Source organism: Peromyscus eremicus, chromosome 1, assembly GCF_949786415.1.
Source record: "Peromyscus eremicus chromosome 1, PerEre_H2_v1, whole genome shotgun sequence".
In the NCBI taxonomy this organism is placed as follows: domain Eukaryota; kingdom Metazoa; phylum Chordata; class Mammalia; order Rodentia; family Cricetidae; genus Peromyscus; species Peromyscus eremicus.
The window spans coordinates 24,229,332-24,256,995 of record NC_081416.1 but is presented as its reverse complement, the minus strand read 5'-3'; the positions used below and the strand labels follow the sequence as shown (position 1 = coordinate 24,256,995).

The 27,664-nt window shown below is 43.0% G+C and overlaps 1 protein-coding gene across 3 annotated transcripts in view; it reads left to right on the top strand.

Annotated features, from left to right (window-relative positions):
* Pde6c (phosphodiesterase 6C) overlaps positions 1-27,664 on the top strand; it is a 54,351-nt gene that overhangs the window by 3,059 nt on the left and 23,628 nt on the right. For all 3 annotated transcript variants that reach the window (XM_059247012.1, XM_059247007.1, XM_059247001.1), the window contains exons 2-14: positions 3,184-3,336; positions 3,437-3,526; positions 4,411-4,551; positions 13,416-13,490; positions 14,524-14,588; positions 14,685-14,751; positions 15,960-16,007; positions 20,693-20,842; positions 21,975-22,118; positions 23,623-23,691; positions 25,052-25,198; positions 25,439-25,546; positions 25,985-26,094. In XM_059247012.1, the coding sequence (XP_059102995.1) occupies positions 3,184-3,336; positions 3,437-3,526; positions 4,411-4,551; positions 13,416-13,490; positions 14,524-14,588; positions 14,685-14,751; positions 15,960-16,007; positions 20,693-20,842; positions 21,975-22,118; positions 23,623-23,691; positions 25,052-25,198; positions 25,439-25,546; positions 25,985-26,094 (1,367 nt within the window). The remainder of the gene's footprint in view (positions 1-3,183; positions 3,337-3,436; positions 3,527-4,410; positions 4,552-13,415; positions 13,491-14,523; positions 14,589-14,684; positions 14,752-15,959; positions 16,008-20,692; positions 20,843-21,974; positions 22,119-23,622; positions 23,692-25,051; positions 25,199-25,438; positions 25,547-25,984; positions 26,095-27,664) is intronic.

Below are 27,664 nucleotides of genomic sequence, written 5' to 3'. Positions count from 1 at the left end.
ATGTAGGCACCGGCTTGACATCTCCATATTCAATGAGTTGTGTGGGTGGTGTCTTCAGAAATGGGGCTCTGAGGTCAGCTTGTGGAGGGCAACCTATAGTCCTGGGCCAGTGAGTCTCAGCCTTCTAGAGTGAGTGTTCTCTGAAATTGCAGAGCACATAATAAGTGCCTCCCCAACCTATTTCTCAAGCCCTTGACTTGGAGCAAACTTACTCTCCAAACTCAGCAGTCAGGTCTTGCCGTGCATCAACATTACCTCCTGCAGCTGTAGGAGTTTGTATCCAAAAAGATCCATTTCTTTCCCATCTCTCAAAAGAAATTTAAAAAAAAAAATGAAAGGGAAGACCTTAGCTTGAGAAACCTTTGGAGAACTGGTAAGTACTGGCAGTGGCAAGGTGATCTCATTGAACAATCCAAGGGGGCAAGAATTTTAGAGCACCAAATGTGATGGCACATGCCTGAAATCCCAGCACTCGGGAGGCAGGGGCAGGTGGATCTCTGAGTTCGTGGCCAGCCTGGTCTACATAGCAAGTTCCAGGACAGCCAGGGCTACATGGTGAGACCTGTCTTTAAAATATTAATTAATAAATAAATAAAATAAAAATGAAAACAATACACAACATATCCAAACTCATGGGATACCATGAAGTTGGTTCTAAGAGGTGAGTTCATAGTACTAAGTCCCTACATAAAACATTGGAGAGGTCTCATATTAGTAACTTAACAGCACACCTGGAAACTCTAGAACAAAAAGAAGAAATCATACCCCAAATGGCAAGAAATAATCCAACTATTTATTGAAGTCAGTAAAATAAAACAAACAAACGAGAACAATGAAACAGAGAGTTGGTTATTTGAGAAAATCAATAAGAAACGGCAGCCTTATTCAGTCTGACTGAACAGCACCTAAGCAGTTAATGACCAGCTTCCCCAATAAGCAAGAAACAGCATAAGAGGGCTATCTCTCAGCTTTCTGTCTTTAAAAGTTCTCCTTTAACTTGTTTAGACCATCAAGAATCACTGACCCTTTTATTTGGCCATGCACACCCGGTCCCCAAATTCCTGCTCATATGATTGCTATGGAATAAACTGACTCCTAATGACATTCTGCTATACTCATAATCAGTGCCTTGTTCAGCCATCATCAGAAAAGCCTCCTCCTGCAGCAGATGGGAACAAATACCGAGACCCACAGCCAGACATGCAGAGAGTGAGAGACCCTGGAACAGCCAGTCCTAAGAGAGATGTCCTGATCAAATCCCTCCCCTCAGGGCTCAAGGGTACCTGCAGAAGAGGAGGCAGAAAAAGTGCAAGAACCAGAGGAGATGGAGGATAACAAGAAAACGAGGCCTTCTAAGTCAACAAGATCAATGCGCATGTGAGCTCACAGAGACTGAGGCTGCACACCAGGGTTGTAGAGCTGAGAGGAGAAAAGCACACATTCCCTCAGCCAGAAGCCATCTCCAGCTGATAACTACTTGTGAATGAAAATCTAGCTTTCTCCAGAGGATTCTCACTAGGGACATGAACTACTCTTAAGTGCAGGCTGCATGCCCAGCAGTGATGCCCACAAAAAATGAACACCGTGGCATCTTTGGAGCTTCCTTTTCTCATAATGCTGTGTCAGGGCATTTCCTCTTTCTAAAAATTTCTTTTCTTTTTTTTTTTGGTTTTTTCGAGACAGGGTTTCTCTGTGTAGCTTTGCGCCTCTCCTGGAACTCATTTGGTAGCCCAGGCTGGCCTCGAACTCACAGAGATCTGCCTGGCTCTGCCTCCCGAGTGCTGGGATTAAAGGCGTGCGCCGCCGCCACCACCACCCGGCTTCTTTTCTTTTTTAAATTTTATCTTATTTTATTTTATGATTTTTGTTTTTTATCTCTTTTTGCCCCACAGGTCTTTTGCATGTACATTTTGGCTTCCAGTTTAGTGTTTTTATGGGATTCCTGAGTGTATGAACGAGGGGTCTCTGTTTCCTGTGCCTTCTGTTTTATCCTATTCCAATGTGTTAGTTTTTACTATCCCTTAGAAGCCCGTTTGTTTTCAAATGAGACAGAAAGGAGGTGGATGTGGACCGAGGGGAGGTGGGCAGGAACTGGGAGGAGTAGAGGGAAGGGAAAGCACAGTCAAGAAACATTATTTAAGAGAAAAAAACATTTTCAAGAAAAGGAAAGAAAGTTTAACATTTCTAAACAAATCTGCATACATAATTTCATGCAACCCGTTCCTCCAGCCAAAGGGGTCTTCACTCTGGAAATCCATCTCATAAAAACAAAACCAGGAATGACTGGTGCAGCATTGCTCACAGAGAGGGAAACTATGAATAGACAACTCAATAGAGGACAGTTGTGTGGGGTGTCATCTAAGAATCTAAGGGTCCACAGCCACATGCCTCACTCTGGGGGGGGAGTCCCTAAAACGATGTTAAGTGATAAAAAGCATCACATAAACTTAGAAAAATAAATAGAAAATAGAGACGTCTTTGTCTAATCACAGAGAAAGTTCTGAAGTGACCAAGTAGTCACTACTATATTCCTCAAGGGGAAGAGGTTAGAAGGCTCTTGAGCAGTGGTTCTCAACCTTCCTAATGCTGCAACCCTTTAATAGTTCCAGTTGTGGTGACCTCCGACCATAAAATTCTGAAATTTCATTGCTACTTTATAACTGTAATTTTGCCACTGTTATGCATTGCAATGTAAATATTCTTGGAGACAGAGGCTTGTCAAGGGTTGAGAACCAGTGGTCTTGAGGGATTACTGATTTTTTTCTTATGCTTTGCTAGAGGGGTTGGTGGTTTCCACTGGACGTTTTGCATTTGCCGTTAAAGAATGCTGTTCCGGTGCCCGGGTGTTTCCCTCCCTGCACACACGGCTGTAACCCCGTGACCCCTCATCTTCTTAACGCCTCACTTTCCTCCAGGTTGGGATACCATCCCTTTCCTCCTGCTCCAACCTCTGCCTGATCCAGATAAGCTTCTCCTCGGGTGGGAAATGAACATTCCAACACAGACAGTTTCATCACACACTGGTCATAGAAAATGACGTGGGGTAGGGGTTGAGGATGGAACCACTGTATCGGAGACCCTGCCGTCTGTTGGTAGGATTTTAATTAGAGCGTGTCTTAGAAGCTACCACTCTATGATTCTGTTCTATTTTGGCAAGCTCATGAACATTTTCCTTCCCCCTAGAACAGCCACTTTTCTGACTTTATGGACAAGCAAACTGGGTATGTCACCAAGAACCTGCTGGCAATCCCGATTGTGATGGGAAAGGAGGTCCTTGCTGTGGTCATGGCGGTGAACAAAATCAGCGCTCCTGAGTTTTCCAAGCAGGATGAGGAGGTAATGCTAACCCAGTGTCCGACCCAACACACACAGGAAGTGACTTGCACAACCAAAAGAAGGGATCCAACTGTAACTTGTTCCTCTCTGTGGCCTGTAGGTCTTTTCCAAGTACCTCAGCTTTGTTGCTGTCGCCCTAAGGCTGCAGCACACCGGCTACCTGTACAGTGTGGAGTCTCGGAGAAGCCAGGTAACGGGACAATAACAGTAGTCATTCCATGCTTGTCTGCTCTGGCAGAGGGACCCAGAAGCATCAGCAATCAAACCCCTCTTATCCCTCATGAGGGCTTAAGCCACATGGAGCAGATCCCCAGACCTTAGTCTAGGTATCCTCACTGCCTTCTCTCCCAGCCTTCAGCCCTCTATCTGTATGTACAACTGGCTGGGTTTGTTCAGTGTAGGTTCTGATTGCCTGTGGATTCCTCACCTGTGATGTAGTGGTGATTACAGAACCCACGTCATACGGCTGGGGTGACTACTAAATTGTTACAAGTTCTCGCTTAAAGTTCTCAGTCCCTGGGTCATTGTAGAAAAAGAATCATTCATTTGTGGTTTATTGTTTCCAAGAGATGGAGGGGTAAAGAGGAATATCTACAACCAGGATACTCAGGTCCCTCATCCGTACAGTACAGGAGTGGGCCTTGAGATGAATGTGTCTAGGGTCCCCCCTATTCCAACTTTCCAGGTTTGGCTAACTTTGATTAGCTAAGGACGCATGGAGGAGTTATGTGACTTCCTACCCATAAGGTCCAGCGGCAGCCCACTGATATTCAATCCTTTGCAAAGATTGAGAGCATTTGTCCTTTATGCTGGACTGATCATGTGTTCTCCCCTTTCATAAACCCATGGCTTGGAAAAGGTCATGGGTTTATGACCCATGATTACACGCCACCCCGCTTAGAGAACCCACGATGTTGTTGGAGGTTCAAAACAGAACTGCAGTTTCTTGTGAGATGTGTTCATTTTTGGATATACTTCATGTTTCTTTCAAACTAATGTTTTCTCTGTGTCTGTCTCCCTCTCCCTCCACCCTCTCTCATTCTGCTCTGTTTTCTTTTTAATGCTCACTTTCAGATCCTTATGTGGTCGGCCAATAAAGTATTCGAAGAGCTCACCGATGTTGAACGGCAGTTTCATAAAGCACTGTACACCATCAGAACATACCTCAACTGCGAGCGTTACTCCATTGGTCTTCTGGACATGACCAAGGAGAAGGTTTTCATATTCCATATGCCTCGTCTCCCCTCAGGTCACCTAGAGAATGTGTACCCAAATGAAACATGATCCATTGACCAATGGATACACTGTAAAGAACCAGTCATGACTGATAGCAAGCACTAGAGCCACAAAAGCATGGCACATAGGCTCATGTGAGCAGCAGGAAGCAAAGTGACTCAGGCTTAAATTTTGGCTTATCTACTCCATACCTGTATCTATCACCAGCAAGTCTCTTGCTTTGATTAATTATTAGCCTTAAATTTTAGACTAGTTTATGCTTATAATAAATGGAGAAGAAAAGAGAATCCCAGTATCATCGACCCCACTCCCACCACCAGATTTCCTATTTTTAAAAGGTTGCACTAGTATGGTATATACTGAGTAGCTCAGCCTTAGGAACCATGGGTATGTATAGAAAGGCTACTGGTATCTTTGTGACCCGCTGCTTTGATGAACATGCCTGTCAGTTCTAAGGGCTTTTCTGGTGGAGTCATTGGGGTCTTTCACGTATAGGATCATGTCATCTGCAAATATGGGTATGTTGACTTCTTCCTTTCCTGTTTGTGTCCCTTTCCTTTCATTCTCTTGTTTTATTGTCCTAGCTAAGACTTCAAGCATTATGTTGAACAGGAGTGGAAAGAGTGGACGTCCTTGTCTTCTTCTTGGTCTTAGTGGAAATACTTCTAGATTTTTCCCATTTACCGCAATGTTGGCTATAGTTTATCCTACATGTCCTTTATTACGTTGAGATATGTTCCTTTCATTCCTAGTTCCTTCGGGGTTATGAAAGGATGTTACATTTTGTCAAAAGCTTTTTCTGCTTCTATTAAATGACCATGTGATTTCTGTACTTGAGTCCATGTGTATGATGAATTACATCCATTGATTTGCATGTATTGAACTGTCTCTGAACTTCAAGCCGACTCAATCATGATTAACAATCTTTTGGATGTGTTCTTGAATTCAGTTTGCAAATATTTTATTGGGAACTTTTGCTGTCTACATTTATCAGGGGAAATGACCTGTAATGTCTTATTTGTGTCTTATTTGGATACCAGGATAATATGGTAATATTGGCTTTGCAAAATGAGTTTAGAAGCATTTCTTCCTTTTTGGTTTTGTGGAATAATTTGAAAGGATTGGCATTAGCTCTTTGCAGAGCAGTGAATCTACTTGGGTCTGTACTTTTTCTTTTAGTTGGGAGATTTTTTTTATTACTGCTTGAATCTTGTTGTTTGTTATAGATCTATTTAAATTACTGATCTCTCTTGGTTTAACTTTGATAGGTAGGTCGTACTCATCTAACTCACCTGTTTCTTTAGTTTTTTTTTTTTCTCCCAGTTTGGTAGACTATAAGTTGTTAAGGTGTGTTCTTAGGACTTTCTGAATTTCCTTGGTATTTGTTGTAATCTCCCTCCTTTTCTTCTCTAGTTTTATTAGCATGAGCACTCTCTCTCTCTCTCTCTCTCTCTCTCTCACTCACTCACTCACTCTCTTGTCTGGCTAGTTTGGCTAACAGTTTGTTGCTCCTGTTTATCTTTAAAGAGATAAACTCTTTGTTTCATTGATTATTTGTATCTTTAAATTTTTCTTATTATTAATTTCTTCCATGATTTCGATTATTTCTTTTTGTATACTGCTTTGGGGTTTGACTTGTTTTTTCAAGGCCATAAGGTGCATCCTTAAGCTGTCTGTTTGAGAAATCTTTGGTTCTTTCAATGTAGGCACATACAGCTGTGGTTCCCTTTAGAACTGCTTCCATTGTGTCCCATAGTTTGGGCCTTACTGGAGGAGGTACATCATCGGAGGTGGTAGTGGGAGGCTTTGAGGTTTATAGTCTTGCCTCCTCCCGGTCTCTCTTTTTGCTGTCCATGTGTGGGTGGAAATGTGATCCACCAGCTTCCTGCTTTGCCACCAAGCCATGCCTTTCCTGTAGCCACAGACTCCGTCCTTCTGAAACTATAAGCTGAAATAAAGCCCCTTTTTCCTTCAGCTGCTTTTGGTCATGATATTTTACACAGCAACAGACAAATAATCCACTTACATTGTATCCTAAAATGTGATCTTATTTTAGAGAAAGTTCCATGGGCTGCTGAGAAGAATGTGCATTCTTTAGTGTTTAGATAGAATGTTCTGAGGACATCTATTAAGTCTATTTTATGTAGGGTGTTATATAACTCCCTGGTCTCTATAGTTTTTGTTAGGATAACATATTTATTGGTGAGAGTAAGATATTGTAATCACTCACTTTTATTGTGTTAAGGTTAATCTGTGACTTTATATAATGTCTTATAAAATTGTGTGTACCCATGTTTGTGGTATATATGTTTAGAATTGCAAATGTCCTTCTTAAAAGGAAACTTGATTTGCAATTTCTAGTATCTAAATTACTCCTTGTCTTTTTTATGTATAATTAGTTTACAGAAATGAAACATCCTTTTGATGGATTGTTCCATTAATCAGTATGAGGTGATGACCTTCTTGATCTCCAAGTTAAATTGGTTTGAAGTCTATTTTGTCAAATGCCAAGATATTGACTCCTATTTCCTGGTTCCTTTTGCTTGAAATACTTTTTTTCATCCCTTTGCCCTAACACCAAATCTGTTTTGAAGGCAAAGTGTGTTTCTTGGAGGCAGAAACAAGATGGATTCTGGTTTGCTTTTCTTTCTTTCTTTGTCTTTCTTTCTTTCTTTCTTTCTTTCTTTCTTTCTTTCTTTCTTTCTTTCTTTCTTTCTTTCTGACTCAATATGTCAGTTTGTGTCTTCTGATTTGGGAACTAAGACATTGAAGAGTTATTATTTAAAGGTGTGTAATAATTCATGTCATTTTGTTGATTATGTAGAGTCTGGTGTTTTTCTAATCCTCATTTGTTTAACCAGAGTCATACCGTACCCTTTAATTTTTTTCCCTACTGCACTTGAATGTGTTCACCATTTTCTTCAGTCTGAAAAATTCTGCCCACTATCCTCTGCAGAACTGACTTAGCAATCATAAACTCCTTCAGCCTGCTTTTATCACTAATGCTCTTATTTCTGCATCAATTGGAAGAGATCATTTCACAGGTATAAAAGCCTCGGTTGGCAGCTGTTGTTTTTTGGAATTTGAAATACATCTTTCCCTGCCCTTCTGGCTTTGGAGGTTTCTTTTGAGAGGCCAGCTGTCAGTCTTATGAGCCTGCCTTTGTATGCGACTTTTTCCTCTCTTGCCACTACGTTCCTTGTGCTATATAGTCAGTGTTTTAACTGTGATATGATTTAGGAGGTTGGTTTGTTTTTTTTCTCCATGGTCTTGCCTCTTTGGATTTTCCGGTTTTTTTTTTTGTTTTGTTTTTTTTTTTGTTTGTTTGTTTGTTTTTTTTTTTTTCGAGACAGGGTTTCTCTGTGTAGTTTTGGTGCCTGTCCTGTCCTGGATCTCGCTCTGTAGACCAGGCTGTAGAACTCACAGAGATTCACCTGCCTCTGCCTCCCAAATTCTGGGATTAAAGGTGTGTGCCACTGCCCTCCGGCACCTCTTTGGAATTCTATATACCTTGTCTACTTAGATGGGCCTCTTTTTCTCTAGGTTCAGGCAGTTTTCTGCTAATCATATTGAAAATATTTTCTATGTTTTTTGCATGGTGTTATTCTCCTTCTATATCTATAATTAATAGATTTGATCTTTTCATGGTATCCCTAAGTTCTTGTATATTCTGTTTATATTTTTATATAAATTTATTGTTGTTTTCAGCTGAATGTACCAATTGCTGTATCTTATCTTCAAGTCCTGGTGTTCTCCCTTCCTGTGAACCATTCTGTTAGTGAGGTTGCCCACTGAACTTTCTATTTGACTTAGTGAAATTTTCATTTCCAGCATCATTTCAGCCTGGTTTTTCTTCAGTATGTTTGTCTCTTTATCACACTTCATTTTCAGATCTTACATTGACTTCCTTATTTTATCCACCTGTTTATATGTTCTCATGGAATTTACTCAGACATCTGCCTTTGTCTCTTTTCATTTCTTTGAACATATTTATCCTTACTCCATTGGAAATTCTTTGTCTGGAATTTCATCTAAGTCACTGTCATTGGGGGCATTTACTATGGTATTTGTTATATTTTAGAGGGACTATGTTGTCTTGGGTTTTCATGTATTTTGTATTTAGATTTGTGTATCAGGAGTTAGATTTTCAATTTTAAGAAAGACTATTTTAAATTTAGGTCACTTTTCCCCCTCTAGTTGGGAATGTTTGAAATATGCAGAAGAGGCTAGGTCATAGTTGAGACATCATTCTCCTTTGTAAAACACCAGAGAACCATACTTTATTCCCAGCCCTACCCTGTAACAACAGTCGATATCCAGAGGTAGGTAGATGCACTAGGAAAACAGAGTAATAGTTGATTTGCAAGAATCACCCCTGAAGTACTAATCATCTCAAGAAGTTATCATGGGTGTCAGCGGTGTCAGAGAGAATAAGAAATCACTGTAAGACCCGTAATTGGTATTGGGGAGACAGAAAACAAAGTGGAAGAAAGAAAAATCAGGGCAAAACAGTCAGGGCAATGAGGGAATTTAGGTGAGAGGTAGACTGAAGAGGAATAAAGACATGCTAGTCTTGTCTCTCAGAAGGCTGAGGCACAGGGGCCTCAGCAAGGCAGATCATGTTCTTGGGGAAGAGAAAAAAAGCAAAAGAATAAGGAGAGGTAAATCTAAAATAAGAAGGAAAGCAAGTAATCGAGGTCGAGAATGGAGTTGAGATGCCCTGCTTAGATGACCGTGAGTACTAAACATAGGTGGGATAGACGAGGAGAGAGAGAAAGCTGGGTGGGGACATTACAAAACTCATGGTCTGAGGCTGGCTCTCATCTGTCTCTCTCATGCGCCTTCTCTACTCTGCCTTTTGTTATCTTCTTGAGACAGAGTCTCACTATGTAGCCCCAACAGGCCTAGTACTCACCATATTTAGACCAGGGTAGCCTCAAACTCAAGACAATGCTCCTGCCTCAGCCTTCTGAGTTCTACATGTTCCACCATGCCTGAACTTCTGATAACTCATTTAAAATTTTTATTTCTTAAGATTAAAAAAAGCACAGCTGAACATACTTATGGGGTACAGTGTGATATTTTCATTTATGCATACATTACGAAATGGTTACAGTAATTAGCATGTTGATCACTTTACGTAGTGGTGATACCATTTAACTCCAGTCTTTTTTTTAAAATTTAATTTAATTTTATTTTACAATACAATTCAGTTCTACATATCAGCCACGGATTCCTTTGTTCTCCCCCCTCCCGCCCCCCTCACCTTCCCCCCAGTCCACCCCCCATTCCCACCTCCTCCAGGGCAAAGCCTCCCCCGAGGACTGAGAACAACCTGGTAGACTCAGTCCAGGCAGGTCCAGTCCCCTCCTCCCAGGCCGAGCCAAGCGACCCTGTATAAGCCCCAGGTTTCAAACAGCCAACTCATACAATGAGCACAGGACCCGGTTCCACTGCCTGGATGTCTCCCAAACAGATCAAGCCAATCAACTGTCTCACCCATTCAGAGGGCCTGATCCCGTTGGGAGCCCCTCAGCCATTGGTTCATAGTTCATGTGTTTCCATTCGTTTGGCTATTTGTCCCTGTGCTTTATCCAACCTTGATCTCAACAATTCTCGCTCATGTAAACCCTCCTCTTTCTGGCTAATTGGACTCCCGGAGCTCCACCCGGGGCCTAGTCATGGATCTCTGCATCCAGATCCCTCAGTAGTTGGATGAGGTTTCTAGCATGACAATTAGGGTGTTTGGCCATCCCATCACCAGAGTAGGTCAGTTCGGGCTATATCTCGACCATTGCCAGCAGTCTGTTGTGGGGGTATCTTTGTGGATTTCTGTGGGCCTCTCTAGCACTTTGCTTCTTCCTATTCTCATGTAGTCTTCATTTACCATGGTCTCTTATTCCTTGTTCTCCCTCTCTGTTCTTGATCCAGCTGGGATCTCCCGCTCCCCCAAGCTCTCTTTCCCTCGACCCTCGTCCTTCATTACCCCCACTCATGTCCAGATTGTTCATGTAGATCTCATCCATTTCTCCATCATTGGGTGATCCCCGTGTCTTTCTTGGGGTCCTGTTTTCCAGGTAGCCTCCCTGGTGATGTGAGTAGCAGTCCAGTCATCCTTGTTCCACATCTAGTATCCTCCTATGAGTGAGTACATACCATGTTTGTCTTTCTGTAACTCCAGTCTTTTAACAGCTTTGAAACATATAGTACATATTCACTTTGGTCGTGTTTTTCTGTAATAAATCCTGCAAACTTACGGCCTGGCAGGAACACTGTGGTATTTGCACAGCCCCTCCCTGTCCTGACAACCCTGAGCTCCTGGTAACTACATTCTACCCTCTGCTTCTGTGTTTGACTTTTTCAGATTCCACATGTACATCGAACCATATTTTGTCTTTCCGTGCCTAGCCTATTTCTCTTAGCACAGCTCTCCAGGTTTGCTAACACTGTCACGGGACTAACAGTCTTACTAACACTAACATGACATGTTTTGTTTCATTTCTTTCTTTTACTTTTCTGGCTGGATAGTTATCTCACTGAGTCTATGCTCCACATTTTCTTTATCCATTCATTCGCTGATAGACACTTAGGTCAATTCCACATCCTCGCTAGAGCTCACATATTTCTGTTAGTGAATAATAGTGCATCCTAAGGCAGTCTGTTTCTCACATAGTGAAGGACATTATGGTTGCTTCTAATTTGGAGCAATTGTGAATAAAGCTTCTGTAGACATCATGTATGGGTTTTTGTGTACACATGTTTTCAACTCACTTGAGTAAATGGCAGAAAGTCCAGTTGTTGGATCATTCAGGGAGACTGTTTATCTTTACAAAGCGCTGTCAATCTGTCTTCCCAAGTGACTATCTTTTCTGCATATCTACATTCTCCCCAGGAGTTAGTGGTCTCTGTATTTGGGTTTCATCCATTTCAAGACATGTGGTGGTGTATCGTTGTTTGAATTTTCAGTTCCCAGCCACACATGATGTTGAACAGTTTTCATGTGCTTACTTACCATGGTGTTTCTCATTTGGTGAAATGTCTGTTTAGATCTCTTGCCCATTTTTAAATTGAGTTCTCTGCTTCCTGATGGTTAGATCTTAAGAGATCTTTGCAACCAGAAGTGATAGCATGTATTTGCCATCCTACTCTGGAGCTGAGGCAGGGGAATAACTTGAACTTAAGGCTAGCCTGAACAAATTAGAGAATATTCTGGATACTAGTCCTGTATTACAAATATTTTTCTCCCAGTCTTTTCATCCTTTTTTGTGAGAAACATTTCTACAGCAGGCATTTTAAATTGTAATACTGTCCAATACTTTTTTTCTTTATATAGTGTGCCCTGGTTCTGTGTCTAAAAAGTCCCTTCAAACTCAAGCTCATCTAGATTTTCTCTTGTGTCAACTTCCAGAATTCTTATAGTTTTGTGATTTATAGTTAGTAGGCCTGTAAGTCATTCTGAGTTATATTTTTTGTTAAAGAAACAAGATTTCCTTTCTTCCTGGATGCTGTTGTTCCAACACAATTTGTTGAACAGACTAGCTTGTCTCTATAGTCTTTGCTCTTCCACCAAAGATCCCTTGTGTTTGCGTGGGCCCGCTTCTCTCCTCTCTTCCACTTCCTGACTTCTCTCTCCTTGGCTAATGCCACACTGCCTTGGTTGCTACAGCTCTAACGCAGGGCTTGAAGTCAGGTGCTGTCAGCTCTCTGTCCTTCATTTCAGCAAGGTTTCCCATCGCCCTGGTTCCTGGCTTTCTCATCAGCAAAGTGGGGACATCTCTGGTTTTCAGCTTTGAAAATCAGAGCGATTAAGGCATTGAGTACATGGTAGGTACAAAGTGAATGTTAGTACCTATCTGACATTTTCTATCTAAAAAGTTATCTTAAAGTAGAAAGAAAGAAGTAATTAATATTACTGTAGGGTGTCCACTCTCATCTTTAATTCTGCTGGCAGGTTGGGATTTCGGTGTAACTGACTCGGCCTCACTTAGGTTTCTTACTATTCATGTGATTGGCAGTTGTTTCTCAAAGTCAGTGTTCCAAGTGGACAACACAGGACCAGGCAGCAGAAGAGCAGGGTTCTAACACCAGCTGTGGGGCTGAAGATATTGCGTAGCATGCTTCTGGCTTCCAAGGAAACATCACTTTCATCACTTCTTATCCGAGGAACACCTTTATCCAGTAGCCCATCAGCAGACTCCTCCTGACCCCATTCACTGGTCTAAACTGAGCCACATACCTGCCCTGAAATTAATCTGGGTGCTTCATGTAGACCTCTTATGGACTGGATAGGACCCTTCTTTCCTGAACAAATTACCACCTGATAGCCAAATGAAAAAGGAGTCAACTAGCAAGATGGGGGAGAACGGGTATTAGTTAAGACTGTTGACACTGTTGGCACCTCTGAGTGACCTTAGCTAAATTTCTTAACCTACTGCCCTTAATTCAGTTGTCTATAGAAACAGATGCTATGCATGGAATTCTTCAAACCCTATGAAAGCGTTTGGCATATATATATATATATATATATATATATATATATATATATATATATGTGTGTGTGTGTGTGTGTGTGTGTGTGTGTGTGTGTGTGTGTGTGTGTATAAATCATCACAGAAAGCTGAAGTTGAGCTATCCCCATTTTACAGACAAATAAAAGATAAGCAACTTGTACATAGCCACAGGTTCATAAGCAATATTGCTGAGAATTACAGGAATTTTTTTCAAGCCTAAAATTCCAGAACTATGTAGATTAACATGAAGTATGTGAGTGCACAAAGTTTAGATAAGGTATGGTGAATTGTGGGACAGTTTGTTTAATACTGTTTAAATATAATTGCCCCTAGGAATTTTATGATGAGTGGCCAATCAAGCTTGGAGAAGTTGAACCTTATAAAGGACCAAAGACTCCAGATGGCAGGGTAAATGTGAATATCTTCTTCAGTGCTGTCTGGGTACGGTGCCAAGAAACTGAAGTGGTCAGAGGAAAGAAATTTCACTGGAACCCTGCCAAGCTCTGTCCCATACAGCAGGGTGGACCTTCACATCTCATTAAATTCTTGCTTTCCTTTGCCACAAACCCTAAACTTGGTGGGTGGGTCTGTGGTTCTCTGTATGAGGGAGGCATCAGAGACATTGGTGCTGGGTTTCTCTGTGTAACAGCCCTGGTTGTCCTGGAACTCACTCTGTAGACCAGGATGGTCTTGAACTCACAAAGAACCGCCTGCCTCTGCCTCCCGAGTGCTGAGATGAAAGGCCTGTGCCACCAACATATGTCAGCACAGTGTTTTAGGAAGCGCTTGGGCTCTTTTTTAGTTGGGCAGGATGGGGACCCACAGGGGCTGGGTTAGGTTTACTGCCACACTCGCCTGCAAGCTTCATGGAGGCAGGAAGAGCATTCGCTTCTCCACCACCATATTCTCAGCTCATGGAAAACAAGTGGAAGGTCTTGTCGGGACCTCAGATTCTTCATCTGCCCCAGTCCCTCCCAGCATGGACCTCTGTTGTGGGAGGTGCCTGCTGAGATGAGCTGTGAGAGAAGGCTGTGTGCTCAGCGCATGATCAGTGTCTGCTTGCAGTTGATGAAGTGTAGGTTTTTTCCCTGATGAAGTCATTAATGCCAGCTACACATGGACAACGACAAGCAATCCGTTAAAAGTAAAGACAGAGTTGCTGGTGGTTTAGTTACCAGATTCCCCCAAAAGCTATTTGGGTAAATTCAACTTTTTAAAATGCCACTGAGCCCTCTCTTATTGTGTGGATGCAGTCCATACTGTCTCCTGTCTGATTACAAGCCTGTAACTAATATATAAGTAGTTGAGTAACTTACATTACACAGAAAACTATGGCCAGGAAATCAGATGCTACTTATTAAGAATGTTAAAGCACACATCCTCCAGGGAAGATCATTTTTGTGGGAAATAATACTGTGCTCACAATCTCCTTCCCTCCTAGGAAATCATCTTTTATAAAGTCATCGATTACATTTTACACGGAAAAGAAGAGATTAACGTGATTCCGTACGTGTTTCCCTGAAATAGCCACGGGAGTTGCCACTGGGGTTTTGTATCTGATCACTTTTATATATGCTAATAACTTTTCTACTCTTCTCCAAGGTCACCGCCTGCAGACCACTGGACACTTCTTAGTGGATTGCCAACATATGTTGCTGAAAATGGATTCGTAAGTCATTAGACAAACTTAAACGCTAACTAACAGGGTGTGAAACTCTTATTAGTTACAAGGTAAATACAATAGTTGAGCCAAGAACGCATGAGATAAGGGTGAGATGACCACTTTCTTTGGTACAGGAGAAAGGGAAGGAAGCTAGGAAAGACAATGTAAGTTAATCAGGGCGTTGAAATTATATGAAAATATTTAGTTAACTTGAGAAAGATTCATACGTTTTTTTCACGTTATTATTCTGAAGAATCATAATTTTTAGACATCCACTTAAAGCCAGGGATATTCAAAGTCAGAGGCTGTGACTCTCAACAAGTTCCCTTCCATTTCAAGTGCTCAGCAGTCTTAATATGACTATGAATATGTTCTCAAAGTAAGGGCTGAAAAACATGTCCATGATAGGAAAGTTAGAAGAAAAGAATCAATTGGTTTGCATCTTCAAACCACACTCGGGAGGGTCCACAAGTCCATGAAATAATGTCAAACATTCAAATTAGATCATGAAATTAACAACGGCACCAAAGAGTCCTCAAGTTCTTAAAGTATCAACACTCACAGAAGTAGCAAGATGGAGGGTGTGTGGGAGTGCGTGCCTATAATCCCAACAGTGAGGAGGCTGAGGCAAGAGGATTGCTAATCCCACACAAGGCAGAGCTGCATCGGGAAATCCAGATTCACACAAAGAAACAAGTAAACTAAACCCCCCAAAAGTAAATATGCACACACACACAAAAATACAAAAGCTTCAGAGGATTTCCACATTTTCTTTGTAAGACTAGTGTAAAAAGAGTAGATGTGTTTTATCCACTCTTAGAAAGCATTTAACACCAGCAGTTTCCATGGCTCACAAGAGCTTGGAGTGGTAGGTGAGATAAACCTTCAGACCTCACCCAAAACTGTCAGGTGTTTTTCAGGAATTTTGTGATCAGGTAAATGTTGGTAGCCTGTACCCTCCACAGTGGAAGTGTTTACACCAGGTGAATGGGCAACTTATACAACCCTGGTGTTCTCCCCACACCCTAGCCTATCGTAGGCTAATTAGACATGGCCTAACCCAGGGAGTGTGCGCTAATGTGTTTACCAAGCTGCCAAGAGCTTCATGGGAAACTCTTACTGCGGAGACACTCTTTACCCCGCCCCCACCCCCGTGGGCTTACGTGGCCCCAACCTCACCATGTTTCAGAAGGACTCTGTCTCTCGCTTCACAGATCTGCAACATGCTGAATGCCCCTGCGGACGAGTACTTCACATTTCAGGTAAGGGCGGCCATGACCCTGCCTCATCCCTCAGGACTGGAGGCACGGTGGGTGCTCTCTCTTCCTCCTTATCCGTAGAGTCTGCTTTACTCGTGCCTTAGGTGTAGACAGTGGGCACACAGAGGGTCCAAGCTGCAAAACTGTAGCTGGGCCAATGGCCATCAAGAAGCAGATTCTTCAGTAAAGAAGGGGCCTGAGAGAAGAAAAATAAGAGAAGATGGAAGAGTGTGTTTGTGTGTGTGTGTGTGTGTGTGTGTGTGTGTGTGTGTGTGTGTGTGAATGCATGAGTGCACACTGAAGCACTTCCATTCCCTTCTGTTCTTGGTTCTCTAGGGGCAACAACTGAGCTTGGTGCGTGACAGGGGCTCCATAGCTCTTGTCTGCATGAATGATTGGCTGGAGACACTGTATGGTCCAAATCCAGCCCTGGGGTGCTGTTCTCAGCTGCCCTTCCTACAACGTACTGTAACTGTGATCTGAAACAGAGAAAGAGATTCTTACTGGGTCCTGGATTTTACCTCTGTTTTAATCACCATTCAGAAGCCCACTTCCTGGAGAACCTTCCTCCACTTCCCACAGGACAGCCCCTCAATCAGTCCCTCTGTGTCTGCTGTCTGGGCTAACCCATTTCTGCTCACTGTCACAGCTGTGGTTTGAATGTCACCCCTTAGAGTTCATGTGTTGAAAGCTCAGTCCCCAAGTTCATGTACATACCATTTCTCGATGGGTATATTCAGAGGTAATTCAGATAAATGAGGGTGGAGCCAGAAGGCACAGGGCATCACCAGCTTCCCAAGAAAAGGAAGAGAGACTTCAGCTGGCACTTTCAGGGCCTCCTGTCCTGGGATGCTCTTTGCCATGTTATGATGCAGTGAGCAACCCCTCTGAGATTATGGAGCCATGCTCTCAGGCCTCTCTGTCTCTCAAACTGTGAGAAATATAAATTCACTTTTTTTAAAAAAAATAAACTACCCAGTCTGTGGTATTATATTAGAGCAGCAGAAAAGGGATTATAACAATGATAAGACTTTGGGTTTCATCTTCTTTCTAGTTTTATCTAATTCTCCAAAAGGACCTGCCCCTCATCTCTGGTCCCCTGGGAAACTAGATGAAATTGCCGTACCAGAATGCTGCAGCCTCTCTTCTGTGCGTGCTGGCACTCTGTGTCCTGCATTTCATAAACATTAAAGCCCTGATCTGAGTCAGGAGTAGAGACTGCCCTCCCCAGGGGGCACTGCTAATGTTTGTCTTTCTCTGTGCTGTGTAGACACATGGAGTCCCACTGATGCCTGAAAGGAAGAGCTAGCTTCCTTAGGGTATGGGGGATCCTGCCACAGCAGCAAGCTAAGCCCTGTCTTGGGAAACCTGTGCACAGCTGTTTGGTTAAATGGAGGTTTCCCCCGGCTCTGCCTGCCCATCCCTTTGCTCACTGATGTGGAAACACATAAACACCATATGGCCCTGTTGCTCCTTGTCCCTCCCTTCCTGCAACCAGAGCTTGCTTGTGGTTGTGTTGTGCCCAGCCCTGGCCTTTAAATCTATAGCAATTGCGTGTCAAGATAGATGGCCCTGTAAGAAAGGTGATCAGTAAATTTTTAAGTGTCTGAACCTAGAGCAGCTGCTGTGGAATCAGAGTGAGGATGGAGTTCATTCAGTATAAGCAGATGCCCACTGAGGTTTGAGCAGCTCCTGGAGCAATGCTTTGAAGAGGATGGGGGGACCTTTTTGTGGCTTCAGGAGTCCCTGTAATGGTACAAAACTCCAGTCTCCAGTGATCTCCCAGAAACTCAGCAGACTTCAGTGTGGTACCCATGGAAATGTGCCTGTCAGAGCCCCAACGGTTCAGGGCTGCTGTACTCAACAGTCATGTTTGTTCCAAGGCCCTGCCTCCCAGATAGTGAGTGAGTATGGCAGGCCCATCCTAGGAGGCAACCAGAATCCTCTGGTGGGCAATATTGACCTAGGAAAACCCAGCAGTCCTGTGTGTTGTTCCGGAGCTGCATTGAGGTGACTTGACTCATCTTTGTGTCAATCCTTTTCTCCATAGCCTGGGTAGGACCCTGTCTATCTAACTGCCATTTCCAGCTCCCTCATTGTATCCCCTCCCAAACATGCCCTGTGTATCAGCCCCCAGAGCAGATATGTGATGGGGAATCTGCCATCCTCAGAACACCAACCTCCTTCCGCACTCTGCCTCCTCATTCTTACTCTGCAACTCATGTCCTACCCCGATTCTTATTATTCCCTGTTGTACCTAAAAATGTTGAATGGAAAACCAAACATTGAAAATGAGCTGTTGGGGAGCAAGCCAGCAGAGGCAGTGGTTCTCAAACTGCCTTCCCTGGGGATCAATGTATGTTTCCGACGGTGTCGTAACAACAACCAAGTACCACTTACCCCTGGAAACAACGTGAGAAGTATTCGCCTGTTGTTCTGAAGACCAGAGTGTAAAATGTTTCATATTGTTCTAAAACCAAGACGTCAGAGGACGGTGTTCCTCTGGGAAGACACTAGAGAAGAACCTGTGTCCTGACCTTCCCAGACCCTTGGGCTCCCATGGGCTGCTGGGATTCCATGGTCCATACCCTCTCCCATCTTCCACATCAGCAGTTGGACCAGCAGACCTTTCTCTGCCAGATGTTCCTTCCCTGATTCTGACGTCACTACTTTTCAGGTTCTTGGTTATTATATTGATCCTTCTGTAAAATCTAGGGTAATTTCTGCTTCTCAGTTAGCTGACTGATAACTATAATTTCATCTGTAAGATCACACTCATGGGTACCAGAAACTAGGTGTAGGCATCTTTGGCCAGGGAGTCTTTGCTCTGCTTACCAGTCAGTGTTCCTTGAATTAGACTAAGGGATCTTTCCTTTAAAGAGACCTTCAACTCTGGGGTGGGGTAGGGGCGGTGGTGGAGGAGTCCATAGAATTGTCTCAATTAAAAGTTTTTCTTCTAAATTTTAGATTTCTTCTATCATTTTGCAGTCAAAATCTCTAAATAAAGGCAAAGCAAACAAAAATGAACAAATAGCAAATGGACATTCACTAGAACATCCAGAAGCAGTCAGTAAAGTTTATTTCGAAGGTTTAAGATTATCCATGAAGGGTGGGGATGTGGCTCCTAGCTGGTTTCCAAGGATGGAACCTTGAGAACATGGTATACTGCATCCATTTTTCTAAAGCTTTGACCTTTAAGGCCCAGCACTGAGGTTTAGTTTCTCTGTTTTTCACTCTAAGGACAGTGACTGGTGATAAATAATGAATAAGTTATATGTACAACTTGTTGGCATAATAAATAATCATGTGTTGAGAATTGCATGCTCAGCACTATTCCACTACTTACATGAAACTGAGAGTTTATATAATAGTCTCCACCCTTTGATCAGAAGACCTCAAAGACCCAAACCAGCAACTCTGATGCATTTGGAAAACACAAAGTGTGTGATCCAGGCAATGAGTCCTGTTTGAATTCTGAAAAATGCAAGTTCTTTGTGGGTTTGGAAAGTCAGAGAAGGCTCCATGGATGAGCCAAGATTCAGCCTAAAACTCTGTGGAGGGCTAAATAAGCCATGAGATGTTTGAAAAACCATCATTGTGACATGTTGAGTCTTTGGATCCCTTTGCCTTAGCTACATACTGTACAAATGCACCCTGTGGTTCTCTTGCTTGAGAGGGCATCAGAATGGCTGAGGGACCTTGTTTAAGATGCGTTCCCATAGACTGTGTATGCCTAAAAAGAATCTGTTGTAGGGATGGAGCATAAACAAAAGTAAAACACCTTTGCACAGTTAAAGTAATATTCTGCAGCATAAATGAATGTAACACATCTTTGCCTCATTAAAATGATTATTCCACAACACTGTGGTCTTTGGGTCACATTTTGAGAAACACTTCTGAAGTTATTTGTCTGCATCCCTCCTGTTAGCATGGGAGCATCTTGACATAGGGCCTGTGGTTGACTCCTTATAACTCAAGCAACTGGCCTGGGTCTTGGTTTGTCACAGGGTCTCACAGGTTTTAGTAATAACAACATACCATAAAGTGAAAGACTGTCTCGATGGATTAGACAGAAATTATACTAAGTACTCAACAGAGAGACTCTGACATAAGAAATTAACTACACGAACATTGCAAGGTGGAAACAGTGCAAAGGAAACAGAGAGGTAACGTAAGGCTAAGAAGCCCTGTCCATCCCCAGGGGTGAGAACAAAGGGGAGGGTTATAGTGTCAGAACACAGTTGCCCTAGTTATGGTACATTTGAATGGACGACCTAGGGTACTTATCCTAACCATGTTCTCACCCCAAGGTTTACTTTAAAATAAGCTGAGTGGTGGCTGGGTAGTGGTGGTTGTAGGTATAGTAGAGGGTGTATTGGAGTGATGGGGATATTTCAGTTGATTCTAATAGCAGTTGAAATTTTCCATGAGAGATGAGCATACACATAAGCACAAAGACACATATAAATCTAGTGAGACCCCAGAAGGTCTATGAGTTGTATATTGTCTGTTTCTTGGTTTTGAATACTGTACTGCAGTTACAGGAGATGTTTCCATTGGTGGGGACTGAATGAAGAGTCCGTGGATTTCTCTGTACATTTCTTTTGAAACATCTTGTAAATCTATAGTTGTTTCAAAATTAAAAAGTGGAAATATTAAAGTGACCTAAGTTCCCTTATTGTTTCTAGAAAGGACCGGTAGATGAAACTGGCTGGGTCATTAAAAACGTCTTGTCCCTGCCTATCGTTAACAAGAAAGAAGACATTGTGGGAGTGGCCACATTTTACAACAGGAAGGACGGGAACCCCTTTGATGAGCATGACGAGCACATCACTGAGGTAAGCGTGGGAAAGAACAAGAGAGGCAGCGGCACATCGTGAAATCATGGCGGCTGCATTATCTACTCCTTGGTCTGGAACGACGTTCCAAAGAACGTTGAAGACACGAGTCTCACAGTTGTAATCAAGATGCTGTGGTGGGGTCATTTCTGTTTCTGGATTTCTACAAACTACAACCTTTTATGTTCAAGTATAAAGTTTTGATTTCACCCAAATTCTTTCCAATCCTATAATAACAGCAAAGAATATTTTTATCCCCCTCCCCTTCCTCTTTTATAATCGCTCCCATTCTTTTTTTTTTTTTTTTTTTTTTTTTTTTTTTTTTTTTTTTTTTTTTTTTGGTTTTTCAAGACAGGGTTTCTCTGTGTAGCTTTGCGCCTTTCCTGGAACTCACTTGGTAGCCCAGGCTGGCCTCGAACTCACAGAGATCCGCCTGGCTCTGCCTCCCGAGTGCTGGGATTAAAGGCGTGTGCCACCACCGCCCGGCAATCTCTCCCATTCTTGGCCTCAAATGTCTGTCTAATTTTTAAGTCCTACTTTATTTTATTCTGTTTGTAATTCCTTTTCTGCAGTAGAATATTCTGGGTACATGGCACCTGAAAAGCAAAGCTTAGTCAGTCTTACTGTCTGAGCAATAAATTCAGATTTCTTTTTCCTTATGTTAATATGAAGAGCTGGGTTGGCAGCGTGGGTGGGGGAAGGGCTGGTGAAGTCCCATCCCTTAGCTGAGGAGCAATTGTAAATTGGTGACTTCTGGAGAAGGGTCAGTTTTCTTCAGGAAAGAGCCCCTGAGAAGCCACCCATGCTCCAGTAGATGGTCCCACGCCCACGCACATACGGGCAGCACTAGTGGGTTTAAACACAGAGCACATGAAGCTGAGAGGTGGAAGCGATGATGGAGTGTCAGGTGAAGAATTGGGAAGAAGAGAATGAAGGTGAATTTGATCAAAACACATTATGTGCACACATGAAATTCTCCAGCAATAACTAAAACAATAAAAGTAATTTAAAAAAAGAACTGGGTTGGCCATGTTGGAATGAAGATCGCTATAAGAAACTGTGCACATTGCTGTCCGCAAAGCAAATTTTATTTAACTTTAGAGGATTTGAGTCACTGTTTCTTACACTTCAGACTTTAACCCAGTTTCTTGGATGGTCTCTTTTAAACACTGATACCTACGAGAGAGTGAATAAACTGGAAAGCAGAAAGGACCTTGCTCAGGAAATGATCATGAGCCGCACAAAAGCCACCTCCGATGAAATCGGGTCTATTTTGGTAAGTGAGGAAGCCAGTCCTGTGGACAAATGGCATTTCACCTCAACTTCTGGAAATCACCTAATGACTGGGAAGTCAGACCGATGAGAAGAGGCTTAGTTCTGAGATAAGGAGAGGAAGACACAGTGAGGTGTAGGGAGGCGCTCGGTCAGCCAGTGAGCTGGCCTTCCTGGAAGTCCAGACTGCAGTGTTCCAGTAGCACTCTGTGGGTATGTGGGAGCCAAAGCAACGACATCTAGATTCAAGTATACTAGTGAGGAAAACAAGGTTTTGAAGAAGAGCAATGTATCAGTCAGTTATTATCCTCTAATGCTGTGTAACAAACTGTATCATCTCAGTGACCTACATTATTATCTATGTTTTATGTACATAGCTGTGGGTTAAGCAGGCTCTGACTGACCTTGGTGACCAAGCTGTGAGTCTGGTTTGCTCTATGGCCTCTCATCTTCTGTGGACCAGCAGCAACCTGGTAACTTAAAGTCTTTGCTCACATGGTGGTCTCTAAAAGTCTTACTGACTAAACCGAATTACATGATCAAGTCTAATATCTTCTGATGAGGGAGCCAGTGGATTTTTGCTGACAATGTTCTAATTACCACAAAATAAGGGAACCACATCACATAATCGCTTTTTTTTTTTTTTTTTTTTTTTTTTTTTTTTTTTTTTTTTTTTTTTTGGTTTTTGGAGACAGGGTTTCTCTGTGTAGCCCTGGCTGTTCTGGAACTCACTCTGTAGACCAAGCTGGCCTCAAACTCACAGAGATCCACCTGCCTCTACCTCTGAGTGCTAGGATTAAAGGTGTGCACCACTGCCATCTAACCGCATAATCACTTTAAAAAATTTATTTATTCTTATTTTATGTGCATTAGTGTTTTGTCTGCATGTATGTCTGTGTGAGGATGTCAGATCTTGGAGTTACAGACAGTTGTTAGCTGTCCTATGGATGGGTTCTGGGAACTGAACCTGGATCTTCTGGAAGAGAAGTCCGTGCTCTTAACCACTGAGCCATCTCTCCAGGCCCCACATAATGACTTTCATTTTTGCTTTTTCCTAGTTACTTTTTTTTGAGTGTGTATATAGGTATAGTGTGGTGTGGGCCATTGGCTTTGTTTTGCTGGGGCCGTTAAGAGTTAAAAGGTATTTGACTAAAATATTGAGAGGATAAGGATGAGAACATGCGCATGGATCACGTGAAACTGCTATTGGCCATCGAAAAAAGACGTAAACCACTGTTTCCTTCTTTCCTTTCCTGCCTACCTGTAGCCCACAGCTTAGTTTTAAGATGGTTACAACTGCGTTTTAGAAAAGGAGAGAACTCAATCGTATTAGGTTATTGGTCTAATTCTTCCTAATCACTTGCTGTAAGGCTCCTCCCATACAAAATGTCTTTGTATATAACAGATGTGTAGCCTATTTTAACTGCATCTTAACTGGTTTTAATAGTAGAGGGATCGGATAGAAATCTTTGTAGGAATTCCACACTTTGATTGCTTTTCCATTTTAGAAATTCAAAGAGAAGTTACATGTGGATGTAATTGAAGAGTGTGACGAGAGACAGCTCCTGGCCCTATTGGTAAGTGTTTCCCTCTGATCCCCATGTTCTTTCTGTACAATCTCTTTGGACACACATTCTCATTTCTCAAGTAAATGTTGAGTTTCCTCAAATGTCTTCCTTGACATTTTCCAAGACTGAAAAGAAAGACTTCTCCTAAAGACCCATCCTTTGATTTCCTGCTTTTCTCCATCATTGTTCAACATACTTCAATCCACAGAGATCATTTAAACTGTAGCTAAACCAGATGACTACAGGGGGCACCTCAGGCTCTAGGGAGATCGTGGCTAGGTTTATCTTAGTAGCTTCCCCGAGATCCGTTCACACACATTTCAACACCAAATGCCATATGCCTGCTTTTAGCAATACTGTAGTTTTTCAGGTGCCTGGGTTGCTCTGTTCCTTTCTGATTCCCAGTGACCTCCTGTTTCCCCTAGTCTGTGTTCCCTATCATCTCTCTCTGACTTGTCTCCCACCATGGCAAGTCCTTTCTCCTCTCTCCACCCCCTGTTATGTTCCTTCCCTTCCTCCTTCTAGCAGCTCAGCCTCAGAGACGCCCCTTCAGAATCTCACCTCATTTGATTAGCGTTGTTTATCCCACAGTACTGAGTGCATGGTGCCCTGTTCTCTAAGACTCCTGAGCTCTTGCCCTTCATTGGTCTGCACTTGATAAGCATCTCACTAATCTAAATTCCTTATTGAAAATATTCTTTTTTTTTTAATCTCCCGAGTCACAGTCATGACCATGTTCTTCGTTAACCTTCCCCTCCCTCACATATTCCTAACTCCTTTGTGGTGGGTTTAAAATAAAAAATGTCTACTATAGAAAGAAAAGAGTCCCTGGGATTGGGTTGGAGTCAAATCCACTTAGAAAAATTTTAAGCATGCCTCTATATTGAGATTCAACTGGTTATCAGCCTCTGGTCATCGTGTAACTGAGCTGGTACAAGGAAGAAGGGTGGGAATGATAGAGGGGATGGAGGGAGAGAGGAAGAAAGAGGAGCCCCTGCACTGTGGAAGAGAAAGCACCAAGAAGCAGGACTTGGCTGTGTGGTTCAGGGACTTGTTTGTGGGTTTCTTTTATCATCGTATCTCTTGTTAATTAATGGATAAACTAATTGTGTGGGGGTAGATGGGGGTGAGGGCTGGATCATGACCATGGGGCACAGGTGGGGTCGGAGACTAACTCCTGGAGTCGGTTCTCTCCTTACCACGCGGATTCCAGGGATTGAACTCAGGTCATCAGGCCTGGTGGCAAATACCGTGAGGTGCTGAGCCATCTCCGCAGCCCCTCCTGTTAACCCTTTACTGTTGATATTGCGTGTGCGGCATAAAGGGCCATCAGCCGAATGTAACCTGAATCGATCTGTCCTTCCAACAGAAGGAGGACTTGCCGGACCCGAAAGCAGCAGACCTGTATGAGTTCTGTTTCAGCGACTTCCCAGTTACAGAGCACGAGTTGGTTAAATGCGGACTGCGGCTGTTTTTTGAGATAAATGCGGTGGAGAAATTCAAAGTACCGGTAGAGGTCAGGAGGCATTTTGCTTGAAAAGCGGTTTCATTCTGTTGCGGTGCCTCACTGATGTTTTCTACAGTTCCAAAGATTAGCTCAAGTTAGGATTTCAAATTATCATTAACTTTGAGAATGCACCGGCTTAAACTCTGTCAACAGGACCAATGCACCTTTTTAGATAAGCATGCCCCAGGCCTCCTACCCTTTAGAATTCTGTTCTAAAGTCTGAACAGTGTTGTTGTCTTTGGGTAACAGGTTCTTACGAGGTGGATGTACACAGTGCAGAAAGGGTACCGCCCTGTCACCTACCACAACTGGCGGCACGGATTCAATGTGGGGCAGACCATGTTCACGTTGCTGATGGTAGGTACCAATGCTGGAAGCCACAGAAAGGGTTTGCAACTCTGAATAGTTCCCACTTGAGAAATGAGGAGAAGTGGCTATGACTTGTTGTGTCAGAGATATCATTTGACATTCACGGACAGGATCCCACAGACTCACACCCTTCTGTGGCTGCTGCCAGAAATGCGGGTCTCCCTGGGCACTCGGCTAGATTGCCAACCAGAAATTCATATGCCTACCATTTTAAAGGAAAACCCAGATATGTCCTAGGTTTTGAAACTGCCTGGGATGACACAAGACTCACTAAATACAAAACTAATCTTTGGTGGAAACATGGTGAACCATCCCCAACCCACCCCAGGCCCTGGCCCCGGGCCCACCTCCCTCGCAGTAAGACTGGGCTATGCTGGGTATAAGATGTATTGACCTCTATAAATGTGTATTCACCTGTCTTTCTAGACAGGGAGACTAAAGAAATACTACACAGACCTTGAAGCGTTTGCCATGCTCGCTGCTGCCTTCTGCCACGACATTGACCACAGAGGCACCAATAATCTGTACCAAATGAAGTAAGTGAACGTGTGCACTGTGGTGGCCTGTGCTGAGGGATGCTAGAAGATGCCTGGGGAGGAAGACAGATCTCCCCTGTCCTCCACGATCCACAGTCCAGGCAGTTCCTCCACCTCATTTATGGTCTCAGGACTATTCTATCCCTCCAGAGCTATCCTGCTATAGCATCTGCTCTTTTCCCATAGTGCTCGCCTGCCTCGTTCCCTTCTGCTTCCTCTTCTGAGGTTCCCCTGCTTTGTTCATGTAACTTTAATCAGAGTATTGAATTCACACATCAATCTTAGGCTTACACTAGTGTCTACCCAGGGAACGCTCTCCTGCTCAGGCTAAAAACCTTGTCATTTGGGGCTTGTAATCCTTCACTTCCTGGCCCTTTGGTTCCGCCATGGCCCCTCTCAGCTGCTCTTCCAGCTCAGCATCATGCCATCTCCTTCTCTGGTCCCGAGGAAGGAAGTGTAACGCTGCAGGTGCAGACTCATGTCAGACAGATTTAGATTTACCAGTCATCTACTTTCTAAGCCCTGATTTCCTCGTCTAGACAATAGGAATTATACTAATGACGTGCAGCTGCAAAGATTAGATAGAATCATGCATATAAAATCCTCACACACATATCACCCTCAGTTCTAACACATGATCCATCATCCTCCAGTGGTAGTGAAGTGTTCCAGGGATGATAGACTTTGGTGTGTGGGTTTGTGGGATCCAACTATTTCCTGGTTGAAAAACCTTAGGCAACTCACTTATTTGGAGACTCAGTTTCTTAACTTGAAAATGGGTATAACATTGCCCTGTCAAAGATTGTTGTGGGAGTCAAGTGAGATTACTTCTACGAAACCTGTGTGCCAGGGACTTCAGATAAAGGCACTCTGTGAATGAGAAGCACATTCTGAACAGTCTCTTCCCACTTTGAACAGCTGTGCTATCAACCTTCATCTTGAAAGAATCATCTCCACTAAAGCTCTTTCCCAGGACATCACCATCATTATGTCTTCACTAAGGCAAGAGTCCTGGAGGAATCGATAGAGACCTCTCATTCTGCTCCAAAGAAACTAAGACTTACTGGGCATCTCTTTTTCACTTACTTTTCTTTCTTTTGTTCTTTATTTCTTTCTTTTTCCAAGATAGTGTTGCTATATAAAGCTAGCCTCAACCTTATCCTCTTCCCACCTCAGTTAGGATTGCAGTTGTGAACTGCCATGCCTGGTGTGTTGAACACCTCCTGTGTGCTGGAGGCTGATCTAAGCACGTGGTAGGCCTTGTCTCATTTTACCTCCCACTGCCTCACGTTATCTCCCTCTCTTACGGATGAGTAAACAGACTCAGAAAGATGAAATCAGACTTGTCTTAGGTTATAGTCAGCAGCAGAGCTGGATGAGGCACCTTCTTGCCTGTGGGCTTTCAGGATGGATGGAGACGCATCCCGGACCTCACATTGGCCTGGTAGCTAATCTGTTGGTCTTTTACAGCCATTTCTCTTCTGCGAACTGGACAGAAGGAATGTGTGGTGACAGAAGGGTTTCTTGACATCAGGCTGGGGTCAACCCATCTTCTTCATCCTCGGCACAG